Raw genomic sequence first — 25,233 nt, 5'->3', positions numbered from 1 at the left:
ATTAAATCACAGCTTCGATTATGCAAAATACTGTGGTTTCTGCATTTCCTGACATCAATATTACTGCAGACTGCAGTTTGAAGAGATCTGCTCTACAATTTCTGAAAACAGACAGTTAAAACAATAGGAGAAAACCAGATTAACATTTACTCATATTTGGTAAAGAATACTTCATGACAAATTACATATATGAGTGTGTCAGCTGCTGAATATAAACACTGAGCAATATTTTGTAAAATATATCTCATACCGTCAGGGAGTTGTTTACAGGACAAAGCATCATCAAGATCTTTGGCAGTTGATGGGTCGATGGTGAAAATGCATTCTTTCCTATCCAAGAAAAAAAAAGGAAAATTTATCTTCCAGTCATGAAGAAGGCATCAAAACACACAGCCCAGAGACATCCAGACAACAATAACGTCGTTTTCAGAAGACTCAGACTGCTGAAACACCTTCAAACTAATCTGAAAGCCTAGATCTAATCTAAAATAAGGTTTTGGAGAAGTGATACTCCTTGATGTTGTGGGTTTTTTGGTTGTTGATTTTAATTTTTATTTTTGGCAGAACTGTTTGCTTGTAACAGCTTTCATCTCATTACTGATTTTCCTCCACAAAAAGTAAACAACTGATCCCATCAAGTTCTCTCTAAAGAAACAAGCAAGAAAAAGTCTTTGTGCCTTGCAGCTAGTGGAAGAATAGATGCTTCCCAGTTGCAAAGCTAAATTAAACACAAATAACCCACACTGCCATGCATAAGAGCACATTCTGGGACATCAGTAACTCCACAAGCACCGCTAGCATGGAGCAAGTGACACATTTACTAAGTGACCTGCACAGGAACAAGTGAGAGCGTGTAAAGACACTCAAAGGTTGCAGTACTTTATAACACCTATGTTGCATGTCATATCTCAAGGCGGAAAGTCATGGCTCGTGGTGGCAACTCCCTTCGGGAGAAGTACAAAGAGAACACATCTCTTTCTCTGATTGCATGGCCACCAACAGACTTAGAGGGTAGGAGAGGTGGGAGCAAAAACTGCAGTAAACTTATAAAGGAGCAAGTGTCACAAGGCATTATCAGGTCTTCACCTCTGCGTGTGGCTGCTCACACGGTGACAGCAATGTCTACCTTTGCAGCCCTGTCACTTCGGTGCTTACCTGCCCTGGGTGGGATCTATTGGCATCAGACACCTAGCAGTGTGTATTTATGAAATTCCACCAGGGAAACTAAACAGAGATTTTCAAAGACATAAAAATCACTAAAGCACTTCACTCCCTTCTGAGACTTTGAAAATCTTTCAGGATATGCTAGCTAGAATGAGTAGCAAAGCGGCTTTAATCCCCAGATGCACGTTACTTTCTGATCCTTCTCATGCATCCAAACAAATTAGAGATTGTGATGCTGAAAGATATAAAATCTTTTCAACTACACCGGGACTTTGATCTGTTGTTGCTTCGCTATCCAGCAGCGGAAATCAACTGATTTTTAAAGGCTTGCAAGCGCCCTCGCTTCCGTAAATATTTCACAGCCTCATAGAACCCAACTCTCTGCACTGAACAGGGACACCCACAGATCCATCACATCCCCATCAAGCCTGACCTCAGGTGTCTTCAGGGATGGGGCACCCACCCCCTCTGTGCAACCTGTGCCAGCGCCTCACTACCCTTAGTGTAAAAAAAAAACTTCTTACATCCGGTCTATAGCTCCCCTCTTTTAGTTTCAAATCATTTCCCTTTGTCCTGTCACAGCAAACCCTGCTATAGACTCTGTCCTCTTCTTTCTTACAGCCCCCTTAGGCACTGAAAGGCTGCTATCAAAGTCACTTAAGGCTGGAATTTCGGGATACCTTTTCCATAAAGTACTGCCTTCTCCAGGGACGTAAGTCTGCATGCAGATACAAAGACAGACACATAGAAGAAGTAGTTTGCAGGCACATATGTGCCAGCATGCATGTGCCCATGCTCCAGGTCCCACCAAATCCAGGTATAAATGCAACAGCAACCTGTCAGTGACACATCTAGTAAATTTTCCTTTAAGTTACCCAATTTAGAAAAGCAGACAGCGCTGAGCAGAAACTAATGGCTTGCTTTACACTGACAAGTGATCAAGAAAAAGGTTAAAGAACTTCTTCAAAGAGCATGTGTTCCTGTGTCAGTGGAATAGATAGCTTATCCCAGATGTTCGGGCCTGTAACCACAAGCGCCTGCCACCCATTGAGAATTGCAGCTCCAGGCAGTTTAAAGATTAGCAGATTGGTTTCAACAAAGCGCATATTTGCAGTCTGCCCTGGAAAGAAGTGAGCATAAATCTGCGGGTGCCAAATTCTGAACACATTCATACAATGGTAGCAAGGAACGGGCTGCTTCACTGAGCTGTGTTTGGCCAAGGAAGCCTGCTGCAGAGGATGGTGGTGGCTCGTTCAGAATGCATGAAGTGGGCTGGGGGGCACCAGGCCCCCCCACAAAGCACCCAGGGCATGGTTTGCTGTGTTTGGGACACACTGGCCCTGCTCCCAGCTGCATAGCACACAGGCACAGCCACAGCTCTCAGCCGGAGATACTTAAGCTCACAGATGCAGAATAGAGGTAGGGTCCAGACAAATCCTGATGTAGCATTTCTCACCAGCACTTCTGCTCACTGCACAGCTGGGATATGCTTTAGCACCAGGCACAGTTCCCTTCCTCCTTCAAAACTGCTCAAGGGACTTGAACTTGTAGCTTGTCACAGGCAGTTTGTTCTGGGCACAGACTGCAGAAGGTGAGGTAAGAAAGTCACCAAGCAAGTAACACAGGGAATGATACTCCTTGGCATGAGGACTGCAGAAATACTGCAGAGCCAACGTCCAGGTAGCGGGACAAGTGAAGCTGATTTGCAAACAGAGCTCAAAATTCACAGCAGTGAGATAATTCTGGCACAAAGCAGTACACCTGACTAAAGTCTTCTAAGTGAAGTCTGCTTACCAGTAATTGCATTATTAAGTGTGATGAGTTATATTTCTGGTTTTCAGATTTTATGGCTGGAGAGGTTTCAGATGGCTATAGGAACTGGCATGTGGGAAAGAAAACAATCTGCCGAGTGATGGGAGCACAGCGCTGGGCACGAGTGCAGCAGCCCTGCATGTGCTCCTCCCAGAGGAAGGCATATACTCTGCTATCAGCTCTTGCTTTTCCTGCAGCCCTACCAGTATCGCCTGTTATCTCCAACAGCTTCAGACCCACCTCTGGTCCCAGGGCGCGTGAGGGGCAGGCTGGGAGGAAAGGCTGGGTGTGGGCAGTGCAAATCATACAAAGTTTTAGGTTGGAGGGGACCTTGAAGATCAAGCAGTTCCAAGCCCCTGCTGTGGGCAGCACTGCCAACCACCAGTTCAGGCTGCCCAAGGATCTCAACCAACCTGGCCTTGAACGCCTCCAGGGATGTCCCTGCACTGCAAAATGTCCCCTTCCCTTGGCACCTGCTGCAGTGCAGAGCATCTGGAGCCATTGGGGTGAAGAAATAGCACTGCTCCCAGCTATGTGGCCCTGTGAAGGGGAAGGAGCCATTCAAATTCCTCCACTGGCCACACAATACCCCCAAGGCTGCAGCTCAAAGATCAGACCACATTTCTGAGCGTAACCAATAACAAACCCAATCTGCCGTGATTGTGTGACCAAACCTCAAGGCAACAGAACTTTTTATGCACCTGCTAACAAAGACGTTGCTTAAGCATAAGCAAATATCATGGCTGCACGCATGCATATTTGCACTGACCACAGGTAAATATGAATTGGCAGCTGTCCCCAGCTCCTGGAGGGCTGCCAAGGTGACTGTGTGGATTAAGAAGTCTCATCGTTCTTCCTCCCTCCCCCTTCTTTGAAAGCCCTGAAGGAGCCATCTCTCATTGTCATTGCACCTCATAAAAAATCTGTTTTACTCATTTCAAATTGTCAAAACATACTTTGTAAAAGTAATGAGATGTTCCAAGTCTGTTCGTTCCAACATACACACAACTTGGTTAGTTAGAGGAAACTGGTTGAGGAGATAGAGACACACACAGAGTTAAGAGATTTTCTAGCCTTCGCGCTGAAAAGGGCTCAAGATAAATATGTCTCTCTGAGAACCCCCAGCCTCCACAGATTGATTGAACACAAACACTCCAAGGTGGAAACTTCCACTTTTTATGGGAGATGTTGGGTCCAAAACATATGTTTAATGCAGGCCTGCAGAGGTGGACTTGCACTGGCACAGACTTTCTGCCAACGGAAGAAAAAATTAAATCTTTTCCCCTCCTCCCCATGGTCAGAGGTTTGTGTACTGGAAGTGGGCCATGCCTACAAGAGTTTAGTAGGACCAGGGTGGACCCACACCCTGTAAAGCCCTTTAAACACTGCTGAAGGCAAAGCTCGCGCTCTGGCTCCATCTGCCATCTTGCGTATCAACCATCTGGGGAAAAAAAATCTGCAGAACAGAGTGCTCCATTTATTGGACAGTAATGACAGCATGCACATAGGCTGGAATATCAATCCTAATTTCAGGTTAGCTAATTAAGTGCAGTTTCTCTTTGTACAGCTTAAGGAAGACTAATTAAAGCAGACAAGCATATCTGCAGAGCAGTTAGTCTTTTTACCTTTAAAAGAACATAAAATAAATGGCTATTGCAGGAGTAGAGGTAAGATAAACAGCCTGTTAGTGAGCTAGAATTACCATCATCATAATTAAAATGTTCACCGATCATGGGGCTGCAAGAGCAGTTTGTTTTTCTGTGTGTAAATAAATACATCTGTGCAAAGGTATTCATGAGAATTAGTGGAGAGAACAGCATACAGCTGGTGCTACAGAACTGGCTACAATACACCAACATCAGCTTTTTACCAGCTAGAAGAGTTCAACACATTGGTTGGACATAAAACATAAGCACCCAAGCACCCAAACACAAGAAGATGAGCTAGCACAGCTGCCCAGAGAAGCTGTGGTGCCCCATCCCTGGAGGCGCTCAAGGCCAGGCTGGATGGGACCACGGGCAGCCTGAGCTGGTGGGGGGCTGCCCTGCCATGGGGTTAGGGCTGGATGAACCTGAAGATCCCGTCCAATCTAAGCTATTCTATAATGCTATGACAATCCCAGTGGTCAGTGCTCCAGCTCTCAAGTAGAAGTCTACCTGGACCAAGATGAAGCATTGTATTTGCAAGCTGCGGCCTCAGGCTGCGCTAGGGCCAGGGTTCCTGGCATGGGCAGCAGCTCGGCAAAGTTTGGGCATTATCAAGATGGTTTCTGCAAAAGCAGCCTGATGAGAAGCTCGACGGAAACCAAATCAGCCACACAAACCCTCCAGGCACAACTGGATGGCCTTCCCACCAGCAGCCCATCAGCAGAGACACAGAGCCCAGATTTCCACTGCTATAACAAATGCAAGCAACCGTGAAATAGCAGTTAGGAGAACTGCACGTACCCAACGCAGCATGAGAAAACCCTCGATGAAGCAAGATGTTCTCCCTACCAGACAAAGAAGCAAGCAGACCAGCTCTCTGGGCACCTTGGAAGGCTGAGGACAGAGGATGCAGCCTGCTGCAGCTCGAGGTGAGATGGTAGACCATCATTTTGTTTATTAAAGTACAGGCACTGCAAGTCTGCTTTAAACTTGAATATGTCAGTGGTAAGACATTTACAGTGAGAGTGACTGCATGTCTAGACACTCGCTATGCATTTACATTCTTCCAGGGACTCTTTAGGTTGTCCTGTTCTCTTCACTTTGTGAGTGTGCACAATAGCTGTGTGGGAGGGAAAGCTCAGCATCCTGATTTTCCCTCATTAGCTCCGGCTCAAAGCTGGCTTTTTAAAATTAAGCAGCAGAGGCACTTTAAGAATCTTTGAGCTCTTCAGGTCATTTCTAAGACCCCGCTGAGCTCTACCTTGGAAAAGTTAAACATACATCATTTTTCAGAGCTGGAAACAGTTGTTTTAATTTGGAAATAGGCATTATAGAGCTGTCAACTCACTCCAGTGAAAGCTATAAACATTTTTTCACACAGCAGTCCAATTGTTATGGCAACCACAAAAATCAATCTCATTCTTCAATCACTAGTAAACCCAACTTGACCACGCTGTCTGCACAGGTTTGCTACACAGCGCCAACAAGCATGGGACCAATTCCACCCATGTTCATCACTCACATGGGTGTGAAGTACTCTTTTGCAGGCAGAAATTTCAGAGAACAACCAGTGCCTGAACGTTTTCAGAGATTTCGACATCCCACTCCCAAAGACATCTATTACGTGGAGCGTCTACCACATTTGTCACACTTGATGCTGGCAGATTTCACTTAAAACCCCAGCGGCTGCTTCCAAGACAGACGCTTAAAAGGAATACATTACAACACACGCATGCAGTAGAAGCGCCCTGACAAATCTCTGAAGGCACCCTGATTGCACTGTAACACATTGACAGAAATCCACGCAGCACAAAGCTCTTTTTGCATGGTGCATGAATTTCAAAACGCACTGAAATTATACAGTAACGGGAAGCCAAAACTGCCTGCTCCGATGGCTAATTGCACAAACCCCACAAAAACCCAGCGCAGCATAAAAACGCACCAAAAGCCCGGCTTTGTACATCAAACCCGTCCTGTTCTTTTTAATTTCTCTGTGCTTATGCTTGAGCTGACGTCCTGTTCTGGTTCAGAAAACAGACCTCGGTCCAAGAGAACGGCTGACAGTGACTCCCGATGAATTAAACTTTTACAACCATAAACGTTTATATTTTCACTGAGGACTGCTCCCTGGACTGCCGAACCAGAATCAATTATTCCTTCCATATATTTATGGCCTCCAAAAGAGCACTGCAGTCTTGTAACATAACTAAACGGTTTGAAAAGCCAATGTATATATAAAAGAGATCAGAATGTCAGGGAGACCGAGCACCAGCAATACTTCCTACAACTCATGCTGTAATTGTGCCACAAATATAATGAGGTCTCTGCACCACCACTATCCCACGCAAGAAGGTGGAGTGTAATTGAAAATGCACTTGCATTATATAAACTACTTTAATCATAGATGCACACAGCTAGAAATGGAAGAGACATTAGGTCATCCAACCCTCATAGGTCAGAGCTACACTTGACAATACATTTGCAAGGACTTTCTCCAGTATAGTATTAAGCATCTTTAGTGATGGAGTTTCCAATACTTTCTTTAGCACTCAAAGCTATGTTCTATTTTAGGCTGGACGGGAAAGGTCTCCCTCTTTGTTTCACCTTACTTGTCCTCATAATACCCCTTTGTGTCCTCCCACCACCATAAATGATTCTCACTTCCTTTTGGTCTACACATTTTAACTGTTCAGTACTACATCTTTCACAGACTTTCAGTTTCACTGTTGGCAAACACACACTGAATGGTTATTCCTCCCTTCCAAGTCAGTCCCTCAGCTCCCAGAAGACCATAGTTGGTCTATTGTAGATTGCCCCATCTCTTAACCACCTCCATCACTTCCCACCTATATTATGTTCATTGCTGTCTTTTTAGAGAGTGAGGATCCAAGAATCAGTTGGGAACAAGGATCCATCACCCAAAACAATCAGGTCAGACAGCACAATCTGGACACTGGACAGCTTAGAGCAAAGATCTTGAGAAAAAAGTGATTTCTACTTCCCATTTTCTTGGTTGCACAAGGGCACAAAAGTGCCCTTCTCTCCTGTAACCACAGGAATCATGTAGTTAGGACAGTGGCTGGTGTTCTGCCTTACGGGCACCATTTCCTATTTGTATGTGAAAACTCATTTCATAAAGGCCACAGATAAGGAAAGAGCTCTGCAGAGATATGAAAGGCGGACTGAGATGAGACTCAAATGCAAACATCGGATTCTGTGAAGGTGCAAATAGGTCCCCCTAGTCTTCAGAATCAGAAGGAAATCAGAAGGAAAATGTTGTTCTCTATAATGATCAGCCACAGTGTAGATACCCCTACTGAAGTTCTGTTTTTTTCATCCACAGCAACAGATTGACACACCACCCGATACCAAGCCTTGGATCCTTCATCTCAGTGCCAGCAAAGCACTGTGATACCAGGGAAAGCGGCAGTATCTGGCAACACCTACACGTATAAACACAACAGGAGAGGGCACTCTCTTCTGCTCATCACATGCAGTTAAAGCCCACCCTGTCATCCAGCAGAACTCAGAAAGAAATGGACACGTTCCCAAACTGATTAAAGATTTAACTCTCATCTCCCTCTGTTCTTCTCTCCATAAAACAGGCAGGCAGACAGGAACAAAACCGTATGTATAACAACCCAGTTGCAAAAGTTATTACTGTTTTCCACAGCAAAACAGACTCTTAACTAAGCAAGCTCAGTTTTGATGGTGTACAATATGAGAACACAATAACCCTGTCCAACTGCACACCACTGATTCCGCTTGAAGCTGCACTTCCAGTGACCACACGCGCTTTCCTGTAAGGAAAAACAGCAGTGAAGTTGCCAGCGCGTCTGTGTACACCAGCCACTGGTAACAGCAGCATCTGACAGCAAACACCATGCATCATCCTGCACAAAACAGTGTCACCACAATTGCTGTAGCTATAGTGTAGTAGAAAATGTTATGAAAACAGAGCGGAGGACCTGAAGAAGCCAACTGAACGTCAGAAGCAAGGAGCTGAATCACATCACTCTGACAGGAGCGCTGTTTTATTCGGTTTTACTTACTCGGCTAATGGGTGAGCATGGAACTAATGCTAGCTCTCCTCACTGATCCAAGGGCAGCAGAAGTACCCAGAGCAGGCACAGCCATCACCGCTCTTCTGGAATCCATCCTGTTAGAGAGGGACTAGATCTGACATGCTTGGACACCACTGAGTAATCCTCCGTGTGCCTTCTATCTCCCTTTGGAGAGCACTGAATTAGTCACAGAGCAGCTCAGTGCCCAGTGACAGGGCAGAGATCATAATCTGGCCCTGTTTGCGTCTCTGCTCCACGCCAAGATAACAGTCAGGTCTGTAGCAATGTTGCTTATACATTAGCTAAACAAGCCATTTTTCAGTTTCCATCAGAAACCAGAGCATTTTCACGTATCCTATTATAGCTGAGTAAGACCTGCTCTACTTAACACTAGCTTTTTGTAGTGGAAAATCTCCAGGAAACAAGCTGTTTAATGATGTTTTATCTGACTTGCACTCATTTCAAGCTAAAGTATTCCACCTGCCTTGAAAAGGCATCTGTTTCAAAGACCGAGTGCTTTCCTCCACTCCTTGCTCTGCTCAAGGCTGCCATTTTCTGTATTTCACTTTTTGCCATCACCTTTCATTTTATCAGCCAATAATCTTCTTGGGCAACCGCTGCAAAGAGCACGCTGTCAAACCTTTAGTATAAGCACTGCTAATCCCTGTTATTAGCTGCACCACACCTCAAGTCAGAACGAAACACTGGGCAGAACCACAGTGCAGGTACTGTCCCATTGCCAGCGCCTTCCCATTACAAACAGTGCTAAGATCAGTGCTTCCCTCCAGAGCAGAACAGAGCCAGCAGAGCATCTCTACCATTCCTTCCTTATCAGCCAAAGACAGGATGCTACATTTCTGAATGGGCAGCCAAAATTACAATTTCGCTTTTAGTAATTCTGAGAGCTTTAGGTCAGTTGCAATTTAGGTCACAGCATACTGAAATACCAAGATGCAAACTTTGGCCGAAAGCTTTGTTGTACTCTCAGAGCTCTTTGCCTGTAAGAGCAAAGTTCATTAACTCATTAGCTGTGCCCTAGCAGGGAAGCAAGTGAGCATGAATTGCTCCCTACCAATGCTGTGGATCCTTGCTGTCCCCAGTCTGATGCTCTCCAGCCCCCAGGAGGCTGCTGAAAGACTCATGCTTCTCAAAGGAGGAACAGACAGTTTTGCTGTCATTCAGAGAGATCTCAGTAGAGCAGTGAGTCAGTGGGAACCACATGAAGCTCAACGGAAAAATCAAAGTCCTGCTCCTGAAGAGGAATAACACTGCACACCAGTACAGCTGAGGGCCAACTAGTTGGAAAGCAGCTTGGCAATAAAGGGGCTGGGGTCTTGGTGGGCAGCAAGTTGAACACAATCCAACAGCATGCCCTTGCAGCAATGGCCAGCACTCTCCTAGGCTGCAGTAAGAAGTACTGCCAGCAGGTCAAGGCATGCAATCCTTCAGTTCTTCCCTTCCACTGGACACCGGTGAGACCACAATTCAAGTGCTGTGTCTAACATTGGGTTTACCAGTAACATACCAAAGCATGCTTGCTGAAGGACTTCAATGATGTAAGGTATGGGAGCGCATAACCTACACGGACAGGCTGAGGGCTGGGACTGTTTGGCCTCAAAAGGAGAAAGCTCAGCTCAGGTGGGGACATCTTATCAATGTCAGGAAATACTGATGTGCAGAAATAAAGGTGACCAAGCCAGACTCTGTTCTCAAGCTATCTAGGGTTCAATTGAAAGATTAAAGAAAATATAATAAATGAAACAAAAGCCAGTAAAGGTGATCAGGCCCCAGAACAGGTTGTTCAGAGAGGTGATTGAACCTCCATCTCTGGAGATATCCAAAATCAGCAGCCCTGAGTCCTGCTCTCGTTCACCAGAGGGGCTGGAGTACAAGATCTCCAGAGATCCCTTCTGATGTCAACATTAGAGATTCTCATGAGTACAGAGCTTTTCATTTGAAGTCCATCAGTTTCTGCTCTCCAGATCACATCCATCTTGCAGATATTTCAGAGTTTCTTGCCACAGCACCCCTTCTCTGCTCAGTATTTTTAGCTCATTGTTTTGTATTTTGCCAGCTGAGAAACTGCAGTTTGTAATTTTACCTTCAGGTTCATATTTCTTCTTAAAAGTGAATACAATGTCCTGTTTATAATAATAAAATCACTAGTTGGCAGGATGACATCAAATGGAAAAAGAGAAAGCAACTGGAAAATTTAGAGCAAGCAATTTTGAGTGCCAAGTTTCACATTTGTAATAGTCCAGCAGAGGTCAACAGGCTCACTTGTTATTAGGCAAATGGTAAAGAAATAGATATCTTCAAGTTCTTCCATGTTTGACTATATAAACCATCTCCACTTGAACAGGCTCTAGTGCTTTCCAAAAGAGTGATGTTATACATTTTCCACAGTAACACCAACAATGGGAGACATGCAAAAGGCAGAACTGCTTTGCACAGAACGGCCTTTTTTCTCTCTCCAATATTTAGGTTTTCGTTTCCCACTCTGATCGGACTTTCCTGGCTTTAGTTTCTCGTCCCAGTTAAGAAGGAAACAAAAAGATATGAATGAAATTAGAAACATTTGGAACAAGCCGTAGAAATAAATAGCTTTTGTGTTTCTTAGATTCTTGGCTACACCTTTTCAAACGGACTCCTCCGGTGCTCTGCTGCATCTACCCCAGAGATTTGCATTTCCTACTTTGCCCTGACCCTTTTCTGGGCACAGGCTGTGTACCACTGAAACGCTGAGTAGAAAGCAAAGCAAACAAGGAAATGATGATTGCATGATAGAAAAGATGGGAGAACGGTTGAAACTTTGCACCCACCAAAATCTGTCTGTATAATGCTAATCCTCTGATGTTGCTCCAAAAACAAAAGATCACTCCTCAAGCTTCAGTGAAAAAATATCAATTTCCATCCCCCTGAATAATAGAAAGCACTCTGGTCCTGTTCGTATTAACACATTTAATGTCTCTGGAAGGGAAGTTTCTTCAACCACAAATTGTGATACTTTACAAAACTTCATGCCCTCTGTAAAATACAATTGCAATAAGCAATGCTCGTACCTAACATTTGCCTAGTGCCTTTCATTAGCTTTCAGTGCTACTTACAAACAATTAAGCTGGGAGTGCTCATTAAATACTCGCCTCATTTCACAGTTAGAAAAAATCATGCAGGTAAAAAAAGCAGCTGTCCACGATGAAACTGCATGACTGGCAGAGAGTTGAATCTTGGATCGTCTCAGCCTTAAGTACTATAAAAATATTAAGTAAAGCTTTCTTTGTGAGCCATTGCTGAAGAAACGAGAAGAAAAACCTCCTGGAAGCAATTCTGCACAGGCTGTCTAGGTGAGATCACAGCTGCAATCCAGACTACGTATGGCAAGAAGAGGCTTTCTGTAAAACTGAAGGAGTTGCAGGAAGATAAGGAACACATTTACAAGATGGCATGGACAAGATATCTGTCCTTCATCTCACTCAGCCTCAGCAGATGGGTTTGCCCAGGTCAGGTGCCTAGTCATAACCAAAAGTCTCGTGCTATCTTCGTGTTTAGACTACAGACTAGTTAGTCAGCAGTGTGCTAGTTGACATTAAAAGGATTAGTAAATTAAGCTCAAATAATTGTCTTAAAAACCTTGACTGTTAAATGTTTATATTTGAGAGGATCAAAAGGAAATCTTCTTTGTAGTGTGCACTATGGTCAGGAAGGGGCAGAGAGGGATTTAAATGGCTTAACTGCAAAACTGTTATCACCTTGATAAGTCCCAGTGCAATAATTCAGCAATAAAAGCAAGAAATCCACTTGGAGTTTGTTTCCAAAAATGATTGTCTGACTGTAGACAAGTCAAGCTCTTTATTTGCTTGAAGGAACTTGGTCAGAAGAAGCAGAGAATGCTACTGAAATGTAGTCAAGAATATAAAAATAATCACTTTCCAGTGACTTCTCAACTGCAGGTTTCAGCATCTTTTGTTTTTTTTAAGCTAGTTGAAGTCTACAGTGTGGATCTGGTACCTGAGTGCTACCACAGGTCAAACAGAAGTGCAGTCCTCCCCTGAACTATCCCACTGTATAGCAACTGAGAGCCAGTAAAGCTGAAGCAGCACAAAGGTCACAGGCTGCAGTGCAGGATTAAATCCAAAGGAACATCTGGAGTTGGAGCACAGACAAAAATGGGTGCAGTTCATCAGCTTATCCCTCTCCAATTGCTAGCTTTCATGCCAGTAACAGACAGACTAAGGGAGAGAGCAGCTTCTACTACTGCAGGTGGTATCTTGAAGAATCAAACTTGTGGGTCTGCTTCACCTCAGTGATAGGCAAGAAAGCAACAGCACACTGAGCCACTGAATCTGTTACCCACCACACAGTGAGACCTCCCAAGAGAGACAGGATGCTCAAGCACAACAGATGTGGGAGTGGAACACATCCTATCATCTTAGTAATACAAGTACTGTTTTGCTTTCATGCAGCTTCCTTCCTTCATTGCAAATTGAGGTCTCAAACTACCCTTCTTTTGTCTTTATATCTTTACTAGTGATGTCTAGAAAGTTCTGCCTGCTACATTTAGGCAGACCAACAAGGTCAGAATGTCTGTCACCTAACAGACCGCAGAGCTCCCCAAAGCTGGTAGAAGGGAGCAACACAAAGTTGCAGGGACGAGCAATGTGAGTGGGTGGACAGCATGAAGCTGCCAGGCTACAGGGAGAGAATGCATTTGCCAGCTGCTAACCTGACCAAGAGCCGCCACAAACTCCCCATGACACCAGTTCTTCAAAGCAGAAGAACGCTGAGACTAGACAGGAAAACATAGGACAGTCTCTACCTGCGCTTAAGTTTCAAAGTAACAATGTCCAAGATAATTTGATCTGCCAAGCATTCAGAAAATCTCTGCAATAAAACTACCCTTAAAATACGTAATACATTCCAGACAAAAACATAAAGCTTTCAGATTAGGTGCCAAACACCAAATTTTCAGTTTTCAATAGTTCTTTTGAGAAAAAGCCTACTTTGCCTCACAAACACTTCTTCAAATAACTTGTCTTTTGGGTCTGTAGGCACTTTCAAAAGCAGTTTCTTTCCACATTAGCAAAGGTAACATGTAATACGCTACCTGTAACAACATCAGAGCCTCTTCAGAATGCGATGAAATCAAAACAAAACAAAAACAAAGCAATGCTGCACCAACCTGAGGAGGAGCAACAGACCAGGCTTTTTGTCATTACCTTAAATCTCTCCTTTTGGCCATCTCTCCTGGTGAGATAACCCAAGGCAGGCTTTGGGGAAGGCATTCCAGGGCTTCGGGGGAAAAGTCAGAGAAATCCACGCCATACTCTGTCAGGATTCCTTCTGTTTCCGGCTCGATTTCCCCCGCCTGACCAAGGCTTTTGGCCAACTGCCTGCAAAAAAAGAGAGAAAGGGTTGCAAAAGCTTTTTCCCTTGAGATCCGCCTTCCTCCCCTTATTACTTTAAAAAGTGATTCAGTCCCACAACCTGAAATGGAAAGTAAGATCCCACCTGATCCTGGGCAGCTCTGCAGAAGACAGCTGAGCTGCTGGGATGCTCCGCATAGCTCTCTCCATCCCAGAGATACACACCTCCCCTCCTGGGCAAACTGCTGCCCCATAAAGCAGAGGTGCAAAGAGCCCTTACTGCCTTCCTTACAAGGGCCTGCAAGAACAGACATGCCCACAGATTGCCTCTCCATTCATTGCCCAGGCTCCCTTCAGAACCCGTGTGCTCCTACTAGCTTGTTCCTCCTCTGCTGGCAACACAGAGATCTCAGAACCACGATCTAGAAGCAAATCATAGACAAGGGAACTTGTCCCACATGCTAATAGTCTTTGCTGCAGTAATCTGCACATGTGTGGATGAGGCGGCTGCTCTATTACGCTTAGAGCAAATTTCCATCTGTCCTACTGCAAACCCCATGGCACATTCGTTCAGAGCTCTGGTGTCAAACAAGTGCTTGGTTCTGGATGCAGTGCACCAAGGGGGGTTCCAAGGGAGGGGGGAACTGCTGTCTCCCTGTCTGCTTACAAACATTACAGGAGAATCAAAGTCCCACAGTGCCTCTCCTCTCCTTTCTCATCCCTGGAATGCTCTATAGTACACAGAGGCAAATATATGTATATATATATATTATTTTTTAAATAATATGCCATTAGGGTGAATGGAACATTGCAGACAATAGAGATAACACTGCCGGTCCAAGAAAATTACAACTGAAATTAAGGCAAATCCATCAAAATATGACACAAAAGAGAGGGGTAATAACACAGTGCAAATACAGCCACTCTAATACGTGTTTTTCCACTGCATAAAATACACAATAACAGTATTGATCCTTCTGCTTTAATTCTAATGAGAGAGAACAGGCACTAATGGATTTTCAAAATCTGGGCCAAAGCAGCGTACTTGTCATTTGGACTAGCAAGATGCTCTCAGTGCTTCAAACGTGCCATAAACCCACAGAACAAACCCCATCCGTGCAGTGCAAGCAAGCCCATCTTCCTTATGGGAGCAGAGCTCCCTCTCCACAATGGGAAGGGCTGAGTAATAAACCTGTCACAGTGTGTAATACACTGAAAAGGATTGTGCGCCTCGTGGTGTGGTAAATTGTAGAGTTCACATTGCCTAGCTTTAAAATAAAAATGAAAACAAGGATAAAAGATATTTCCCTCCATTGTTTCAATTTTATGTGCAAACTCTATGGCAGAAATACGTGCGCATTTGGCATTGAGGCTTAATTCTCCACTTCTGCAGCTTGGTCCCAGTCTGATCTTTATTTTAATGTAAATAAACGAGGCATCAGTTTTATCTCCTCCTCTCTCAGCAGTAACAATAAACCAGAGAAATCACTACTTCATTTCCAGGATCTAATGTGCAGCTGGGAGACTTCACAGGGATGGGTCTATGGGTCTGCTGGCCCTCGGAATCTATGCTCAAACCTTGCACCTTGCACCCAACTCCATAAAGCACAGGAAGAAGTACCTTGACCCAGACAACTTCCCTGACCAGGTGGATAGACAGAAGTTTTAAAGAAGAGGAAAAAGGACACGCTGCCCTACCAAAAAGAAAGGGCAAGAGCTTAAGTCTTGGGTGCCCCTTTCCTCAGAAGGGCAGCAAGCAGGAGGGTGGCTGGAGGGCCACACTATAAGTCATGGAAAGCACCTTTTAATGCCAGAGTGCTTTCCAGCTCAGTTTTGAAACCCATGTTTTCTTGATCCGTTTACTGAAATTAGATTAGGAACCATAAGGAGTTTACCCAGAGGTCTGATATAGGACTAATATTTTTTAATAGTAATTAACATTTGATTTACGGTGTTCCAGGGAACATTTCCCAAGTACCTTGAAACAAAAACTGTACAAGTGGCTTTAATTGGGGCCATGCTACAGTCACACAGACATGATGACTTGCATCAGAGCAAAATCTGACAGGACAGCATGTGATCAAAGGTAACGCATATAGGATCACCAACGGCCCTGGAGTAACAGCCAGGCTCACTCATGGGCTCTGCGGCCACCGAGGGTAGCAAGAATAGTTCAAGAGGCTTATAAACAACAACAGGCACTGGGCCCAGCAGCGGTCACGGCATCGGTGGCACCCCAGGCTCGCATGTTTTTTCTTTCTCCAAATGTTAGAAGGTGAAAAATGAATCAGACGTTGCCTGTGACGTTGATGGGAGAGCATTAGAACAGCCTGGGGGGCTGCTTTAATGCCCTCGTGTTGACGTCGGGCCCAGGTAGCAGCAGCCAGGGAAAGCACGGATGGTAACGTGGTGCAGTCGGGTGTGGGGAAGCCAGCCATGGCTCCAAGCTCACTGAGCTGCTCCGAGCTGCCGACTCACCATGGCCTCATCTCGCACAACTGCATGCCTGAGGCAGTCTCACTCCCGCTGCCATCTGCCCCTTCACAAGGATGTTGATCAAATCTATTCAGCCAGCCGTTTCCACAAACGTACATTGGAACCCTCTCCATCTCCCAGACCCAGCCAAAACCAGCCAGTGTTGTCAAAGGTTACATGATAAGAGCTCTCCAAAAAAGACCATGCATAATTACACAAGGCTTGTTTCTTTTAGAAAGCCAGGCAGGCTCCCAGATGAAGTCAGTAACTTCCCCAGGGACTTCATAGTCATTCTCAGTCTCCCCCTAGAGCAGAGATACCCACAGCCATTCTATACAGAGGGTTTCTTTCAGCAGCAGCAGAATCACTGGATGGTTTGAGCTGGAAAGGTCCTAGTAAGACCATATAGTTCCAACCCCCTGCCATGGGCAGGGATATCTCCCACCAGATCAGGCTGACCAAAATCCAATCCAGCCTGGCCTTGAGCTCCTCCAGGGACGGGGCAACTTTTTTCTGGGCAGCCTGTGCCAATACCTCACCATCCTCTGAGTAAAGTATTTCTTCCTTCTATCTAATTTAAACCATGCTGTTTTCATTTTAAAACACCGTTACCCTTTATCCTGTCACAGTTTTTCCAATAGGCCCCTTTGGGTATGGGAAGGTTGCAGTGAGGTCTCCCCAGAGCCTTCTCTCCTCCAGGCTAAACAACCCCGGCTCTCTCAGCCCCTCTTCACAGCAGGAATGCTCCAGCCTCCTGAACACCCTCCACATCAGTAACTACACACCACTTTGATGAAAAACTACAAATGCAAAATTTTCTATTCTTTTTTAATAGTTTTATTCATCATCATACTGTGGTGGCAAAAAGTAAAGACTCCACCCTTAACCATCTCCAAACATGCAGGGATGTCTCAACTAATGCTCCAAACAGCCTTAGATTTCATCGCTGATAAGAGGTCTCCAGGAAACAACTGTACACAGCAATACTTGTAATATTGACCTGAAACAGGAGAATATTCTGTAGCTGTTTTGCTTTATCTGCGACCTGAAGCAGGTTCAGTGAAATGGCATTTCACTGCCACAGAAAAATCACATCACATGCAGAAAGGAGTACGGCAGCATGCATTCACAGCATCACCAGTGAGATGCAGAGCTGTTGGGTCCTCCCTGCTCCTTCCAGCAGTCAGGGTGACACGAGGTGGCCTTCAGAGGGGACCGTGTCTCAGTGGTGACCACCAGGTGGCAATCACGACACAGAAACGCACCCCCTCCCCAAGGGGACCTCCAGGGGCTGCCGGGTTTCCTGCTAGGCAGGTGACCACTCTGGTTGACCAGTGCCACCAGCAGGCCCTCAGCTGGGACATCCCAGTGTGGTCCCCAGGAAGATCAGAACATCCTGTGAACTCCAAACACAGCACCAAGCTTCCCAAGGGAAAAGGAAAGCTGATGAAGGGGCACAACCAGCCTGCAGGAGTTCAACTGCATGACAAAAAGTGGCTGAAAACACGTTAAGACATTCAGAAGAAATTACTGACAACCTCACAGGGAGTTTTTTCCTTGTACTTCCAGCAGACTTGCATGGTGCATTAAGAAGATCCACAGGTCTTCTGTCCAGACATCTTCAGAACGATGGCAGTTCTGCCAAAGGCATATCATGAAGTCTGTGGACAGAAGGGGTGCACTGCCTCAGCAGGGACTATGCCTAGAGCTATGAGCAGCTTGTTTCCTCAACTCCCCTAGAGCAGGCTGTGGTGGAAAGAAGTATCTGAGGCCAAGCAGCATGACAGTGCCACAAGGGATGACAAGAGCAGGAAGGAAAACTTGACCGATAGCTGTAAAACTCTATATAGCTGTAAAACTAATGGCCCCACATTAGCTGAGCCTGTGTTAAAGAAGATACAGACACAGAAGGATGTAGTGACAAGTCTCCAGTCAACAAAACCAAGGTTGGACATTCAGCTTCCTTTACTAGTCACCTGGCCAAGCAAGTTCAGAAAACCAAGTGTGCAATGAGTTGCTGCTCAGCTGCTCATCTCTTTCAGGTGCAGGCTCAGCTAGCAAGATAGCCAGCTTATCAACGCGCTCCAAAAGAAACAGGAACTTTTGGGACTTTCAAGAGGTTTCCTTGAATCGCACTCTCTAAGCAAACATGTATTTATAGTTAAAAACAAAATGGGTCACAAGGTTTTACGCTCCCATCTCCACAAGGAACTTAATGAAGTGCAACTGAGTTGCAGAGGAAACGATTATGTATGAAGACAATCGTGGAAGTTTTCTTTCCTGACAACACCCTTTACACATCTTGGAAACTACCAAAATATCCAGATGAGAATATGCAATGCTGTCAGAAGCATAATTAAAGAAAAATGCATTAGCCCCCTCCCAAAAAAAGACATTAGCCCATCCTAATTAGTTTGGGTTGTTTGGGACACGATACCAAGCAGCACAATCACCCTCCAGTCTTTTCTGTGTTGGAGTCAAAGACAAAAAAAAACCTCTCCTGCCAACAAGCAACTTAGTCATAGTGAAGTTCAAAGGGAGGCCACTTCAGTTCACACACAACAGTTTAGCATTAAAATACAGAGTGACCCAACTGCTCATGTGTCTCTCAAGAAGTACATCTGAAACTTGCTGTTACAAAGCAGCCATAACTGATAATAAGCTTTGGAAAATAGAAAAAAATCCGCAGGGCAAAAGGGACTTCAGTTGCTTTTAGTTTTAGGGCTGACAGGTCTGTGCCAGCACATTTCAGAACAAAAGTTTTCATGCAAGTTTTCAGTTTTACAAGGAGTTTGAGCTGAGAACTCTAAAAACGTCCCAATGCTCCATCAGAACAGGTCTGCAAGAGGAAGAGAAAGTGGCTTTATGCCCACCCAACTCCCACTATTGTACATATTCCAGACTACATCCAGATACCAATCACCTTTAACATTTGGCCACATCGTTTCCACATGTCAAAGCTACCTACTCTACATTACCAACTAAATGAGGACTTCTCCATTTTTCCCAAGATGACTGAGCAGATTTATCAGTGCCCACCACTACTTATTAAGGCCCACTCAACAGGAAACAGTGTGGTTGCTCCAGGTGGGTGCTTAGTGCACTGCAGCAGTTCCCAAGAAAAAACAAAAATGCTAAGGACTACAAGGTCTTCACCAGGGAGAGGTAAGATGAACTTGCAGTCTGGATCCAGCTCTGCACAGACCATGTGAACAACACTGGCTTAAAATCTTCACAATGACACCTCTGATTTGAACTCTGGACAGCAATGGCCTTACAGTGCCTCCTAAAAAGCACAGTGTAACATCAATCTCATGTTTCAGATGTCAATTAATCCTTTTGTGATTTCTAGCATCCTTCCTTGAAGCAATGCACATTCAAATATCACAACAGTTGTGACTTCTTTCCACTTAAAAGAAAACCAAAGACGAGCCCCACAGCTACTGACCTTCATCCTCTGGCAGAAGTGAATTTGCTTACACACTTTGCATTTTTCTTACATTGGTAGATAACAGGCTGAAAGATGTCCAGTCTAGCACCCTGCAGTGCTTGTGCTGGTTGGGCTATGGACCCGTGTGTGTTCTCTCTAGACTGTAAGCTATTTGAGCAAGGACTGCACACTCATTAATGCTGTGATATCCCAGCAAGTCAGAGCAAGCACCAAAAGAAATTAATATTATATTGCCATGAGAGATAACTGACAGTGAGCAGTCGTTAGCCCCATCTGAGTTTCTCCACTAGGCCATAGGAGGTATGCAAGTCAAGTATCTTGTTAGTCACAGAATCACCTGAGTTGGAAGGGACCTCAAGGATCATGAATCTCCAACCTCCCTTCAACAAGCAGGGCCATCAACCTCCACACTGAATACATGACCAGGCTGTTCAGGATCCCATCCAACCCAGCCTTGGTCACCTCCAGGGATGAGGCATCCACAACCTCCCTGGGCAGATAACAGATTCACATCCTTATTGCATATATCAAAATAAGTGAATCTCATTTATCTCTGCTTTCAATAGCAGCCACATACCCTGATGCAAAGTTGCTGTCTTCTTTCCAATCCACTATGCGACAAATGAAGAGCATATTAGAATAGTCCTCGGGTCTGGCCACAAAGTCTGAGGGGCAATCAGCCAAAGACACGTAGGCCCTGGGCACTCTGTGGTCCACAGGTGAGAACATGGCACACTTCTTGAAGAGCTCACTGTTCTTGTCTGCCAGAAGCTTGATGAAGCCTGTAGCTGCTCGAGAATGCTTCTTTTCCAAAATATAGACCACCTGCAAGAGGCAAGGTTTTCTATAGTCAATACCTTCAGATAAACTTATTTTCTGCAGCAGAATAGGGGTACGCAGAGGCTCAGCAGAATACCTTGGAAAATCACAACGCCTATATCCTATATTTTCGTATGCATATGTTTTTGTGTGCATTTTCAAACTGAGCACCTATTTACAGTGTATTTTCCTTGCCATCTTGCTGATGGCTATAGATGAGCTATGTGCCTTCCAAGTGCTAGCTCTCTACAGCGATTTTCTTGATTACAGAACAAAACCAGACATGAAGCAGATGCTTCCAAATGCAGGGAATTAGCCACAACATACAAGCAACTCCTGTTAGATCTTTCATTTGTATCCTCGGCCTGCGATTTTGACATTCAGTGCAGAACAGGCCAGTTCAAAAACGGTGCCTCTGGCAGATCCAATGCTAACCACAGGAAAGGATGTGCTGTGGAGAATTTGGCAGTTCTCTCCTCTCTGTGCTTTCTGAAGTTAGGGGTTATTTTACCTTTTATACAAGACTGCTTTGAAAAGAATAATAAATTACAATATCATTAAATAATTGTTCCAGAGAGGTGTTCATCCAGGCTGTATTTTTGTAGACAATAATAAATCAACTGGATAACAGAAATACTATAGCTGATTTCCTAAACTTATACAGACGAGTCCTTCCTGAAGGTTTCAGAAGCTGCACCTCTGTGTGATTCTGAACGCTGCAACTGCCACGCTGGAGGAGACCAGTGGGCAGCGCAGCCCAGAACGGGGACCAGAATGAGAGGCTGCACAGGAAAGCACAAGACATGGAAAAGACCTGACCCAGCCTGTCCCACCAGTCTCCTGACATTCGAAGATTGGCTCAAGTCTTGAACCAACAGCACTAACAGCCCTTCCAAAGTCTTTAAGTATTAAATCTGACAACTCTGGATATTCTGACACACATACTAGTATCCAATTTTTTTTTTTTTTTTTTTCTGATTCTTGTTAAATAATTTTGCCTAACAAAGAAAGGGAATTTAAACTAGCATAATTGGAAAAAATAACAATACACTTCATTTTTATCAGATCGGACAATTACTCTCTTTGAAACAGGGAATGTTTATTCAAAGATCAACAAATGGAGGCTAGAGGGAAGCCAATGCTGGTCCTCCTTCAGCCTCTGGAAGCACACTCATGCTGCCACCTTCTATGGACTTACCTTAGCTGTCCTCTGAAGGAACTTATCTGGGAGGAGCCTGGGATCGTTCACCTTGGGTACCTCCTCTTGTTTTGTTCTGTGCACAGCACCCATCCCACCAGCTTTCACTGCAACAAACGAGAAACACAGCCGTTACTGTAGCATGTTTCCATTAAAATACAATGTGAGGTGCATGAATTAGACTTATCTGAAAGGAGTGCTGATGCATCTGAAAGTGCTTGCATAGCCAAGTATTAAGCAACTTTATTTCTCCAGACTACAAAAGAAAGCAGGTATATGTTCACTTACCATGGAGATCTGCTGAAAAACAACAAAAGTCAAAACAAATCCAAACTTTACAAGTACAATTTTATCAGCCATAATAAACAAAATGGTGCAAAACACACTATTTCTTAAATACTAAGAAATATATTAATTTCCTGGCACTACTTAGTTGGAGTCATTAACATTATATAAACAGTCCTTTAAGTACACACATTCATTTAATATTTAATTTCCTTAACAAATGTTATGCAAGGTTATAAAACACATGTTTATCTTAGACATTGAAACCACATCTACTAAGCTGACCCTCTTCGGCTGCAGACCAGGATTATTAAAGAGCCTTATGAAAGTAATTGCTGCGTATGACAAACAGCCACGCTCCTTCCCCTTGAAACTCCTTCACCAGATGCCAAGAGTATTTAAATCAACTGACAGCTAAATTCCAGTTCACAATTTTCACAATGAAAGTATCTGTTACAGGCAGCCGGCATGCCAATGCTTTTTGTATTTACAAACAGCCAACGCAATCCTTGCCATCGAGACGGCTTGGAGCAGCCCCCTGCGAGCCAAATGGCTGCTGAGAGCCCGTGGCTACTGGTCTGACAGCAGCTTTAGGACGTGGTTGTTGTCTGGAGGAGGCTCAGGAGAGACCTTATTGCTCTCTACAACTCCCTGGAAAGAGGTTGTGGCGAGGTGGGGTTCAGCCTCTTCTTGTATGTAACAGCGATAGGATGACAGAGAATGGCCTCAGGTTGTACATTCAGCTTGGATATTTGGGAAAAATGCTTCCCATAAAGAGTGGTGATGCACTGGCACAGGCTGCCCAGGGAGCGGTGGAGTCACCGCTCCTGGAGGTGTTCAAGAACCATGAGAATGTGGCAGAGACGTGGTCAGTGGGCAGCATTGGTGGTAGTTGTATTAGATGATCCTAGATGATCACTACGGTCTTTTCCAACCGTAGTGACTCTATGATTCTCCCTCGCTCTTGCTGGATGAACTTGGGTTTGCCACAACAAGGGTTACTGAGGGATAAATCCCCCGTGGAACCTCACTGTTATGAACAAGTTGGAAAAAAACCCGCTGGGATCATTATACACAGCTTAAAAAGTGGAGATATTCAAGTTACACACCTCATTGCATTTCTCCTCTAAGATCGCTGTCAGCTAGAGGCTGGACCAGGAAATTGGTCAGCAAAGAATAAAAGCAAGGAGCCATTCTATTTTCTTAAAAATTTTCAAGCCATCAGTTAATAGGAAAGGGTTTATGGTGTGCCAACCGTAAAGACAACTTGGACAAAGAACGGGACGGTCCGAGACAAGGAAAAATTGGCAGGCAGGGAGGGCAATGGGAGCTTGGTAGCCTTCCAAGGCCAGCCATGCAGGCACACCTGACGCAAGCTCAGTGCTTTGCTGGAGTGAACTCTGCCACCATACAGCACATGCTGGATGGAAGAGGAACCAGACCTACACGTGTCTGGAAAAAGCAAGATTTGCGCTCACTGCTTTCCCAGCATAGCAGAATGACAGCACTGACCTGAGGCACATCAGACAAGAATGAGAAGAGCACCATGCTCGACGAATATGTCCCTATTAACGCTGACTTATTTCCACTTTTCCTTCCAATTCCAATTTCTCTAAAAAGCTGCTTGCATTTTTTCACAAAAGCAGGAAGAAAAGGAGCCAGCAGCAGCGTCCTTGGAAGGTATCACATGCACACATAGAAAAGCACAGAACCACCAGCAGGGGCTGTCACTTGGAGCCCAGCAAATGGGTCACCAGCACGTCCTTCACCTGGGACAAAGAACAGGCAGGACTGCTGTAGTTCTGCCTATGCAAACCCAGGACAGGTACCAGAAGGCATATGAAGTCCCACTCTGACACATGGCAGAGCCTGCCTCTTGCCTTCACAGCCAAAATCAACCAGGGGCCTTTGGCTGGCTGGAGAATACCTCCTTCCTCAGGGGTCTCTCCAGTTACAGCAGCCCTCCCAGAAAATCCTGGAGTTAGTAGAAACTCCATCAGAAGGAGGGTCAGATCTGCAACATTAACAGAAAAAAAAAGAAAGTAAATCCCAGACATCTACTTATTCCTCCCACCTTTCTCTACTATCTAAAAGGCCAACACATACATTCACTGTTGGACAACACTCTTGAAACCAAGGACAGGAAAACAGATGCACAAGAAGCTCTGTACTCTTGGGGCTAAAAGATGTGGACTTTTTGATAGCTCATAGCTGCTTCCTTTGAAGTCAACATTCTGCTGATAACAGGGCTACATCTAATGCTCAAAGGTCTACACCAGCAGCACAGCTTCCTTACAACAAAGGCAGTGAGAAAACTGTCACCCGAGTCCTCTAAACAGTCCAACAGTATTGCACATCTGCCTTCATAGAATCATACAGGTTGGAAAAGACTTCTAGGATCATCTAGTCCAACCATCCACCTACCACCAGCACTGCCCACATCTCTCAGTGCCACATCTCTATGCTTCTTGAAGACCTCCAGGGATGGTGACCCTCCCACCTCCCTGGGCAGCCTGTGCCAATGCATCACCACTCTTCCTGGGAAGTACTTTTCCCAAATACCCAACCTGAACTTGCCCTGGCACAACTTGAGGCCATTCTTTCTATTCACTGTCTTTCTATTCATTGAAGCTGGAATTTGATGGGTGGGTGGAGAGAGGAACCGGGGCTCCTGCAGAAGCTGGTGGTCCAGAAGATCTGAGCTGGGAGACAGCTCACAGAGCAAAGCAGAGCCATAGAGGCAATTCTAAAGGAGAGTTAACTTGTGAGAGAAGCAGATTTTTGAGCAGGGGAGGTGGGAAGAAACTCCTTGCATTATGCCAAACTGAAAATGAATTATTCTGACCCCTTTACTGTAGTGGTTATCCAATGACCATTCAATATTTCCACCCTGGGCAAAGACATGTTTTCTGAGAAAGATTTACTATGTTAGCTTGGGCAATACTTCATAAGCTTA

The 25,233-nt window shown here is 44.8% G+C and overlaps 1 protein-coding gene across 1 annotated transcript in view; it reads right to left on the bottom strand.

Moving 5' to 3' along the window:
• The window catches only part of DIS3L2 (DIS3 like 3'-5' exoribonuclease 2), a gene marked incomplete at both ends in the record, with an annotated part of 163,372 nt that overhangs the window by 76,982 nt on the left and 61,157 nt on the right, over positions 1 to 25,233 (bottom strand). The window contains 4 exons of the mRNA XM_079540028.1: positions 251 to 330; positions 13,903 to 14,076; positions 20,553 to 20,800; positions 21,993 to 22,099. Coding sequence (XP_079396154.1) covers positions 251 to 330; positions 13,903 to 14,076; positions 20,553 to 20,800; positions 21,993 to 22,099 — 609 coding nt within the window. The remainder of the gene's footprint in view (positions 1 to 250; positions 331 to 13,902; positions 14,077 to 20,552; positions 20,801 to 21,992; positions 22,100 to 25,233) is intronic.

This window comes from Tetrao urogallus (genome assembly GCF_951394365.1).
Source record: "Tetrao urogallus genome assembly, chromosome: 9".
Classification (NCBI taxonomy): Eukaryota; Metazoa; Chordata; class Aves; order Galliformes; family Phasianidae; genus Tetrao; species Tetrao urogallus.
The sequence above is the reverse complement of the archived record's forward strand: the minus strand, read 5'-3'. Positions and strand labels throughout refer to the sequence as shown.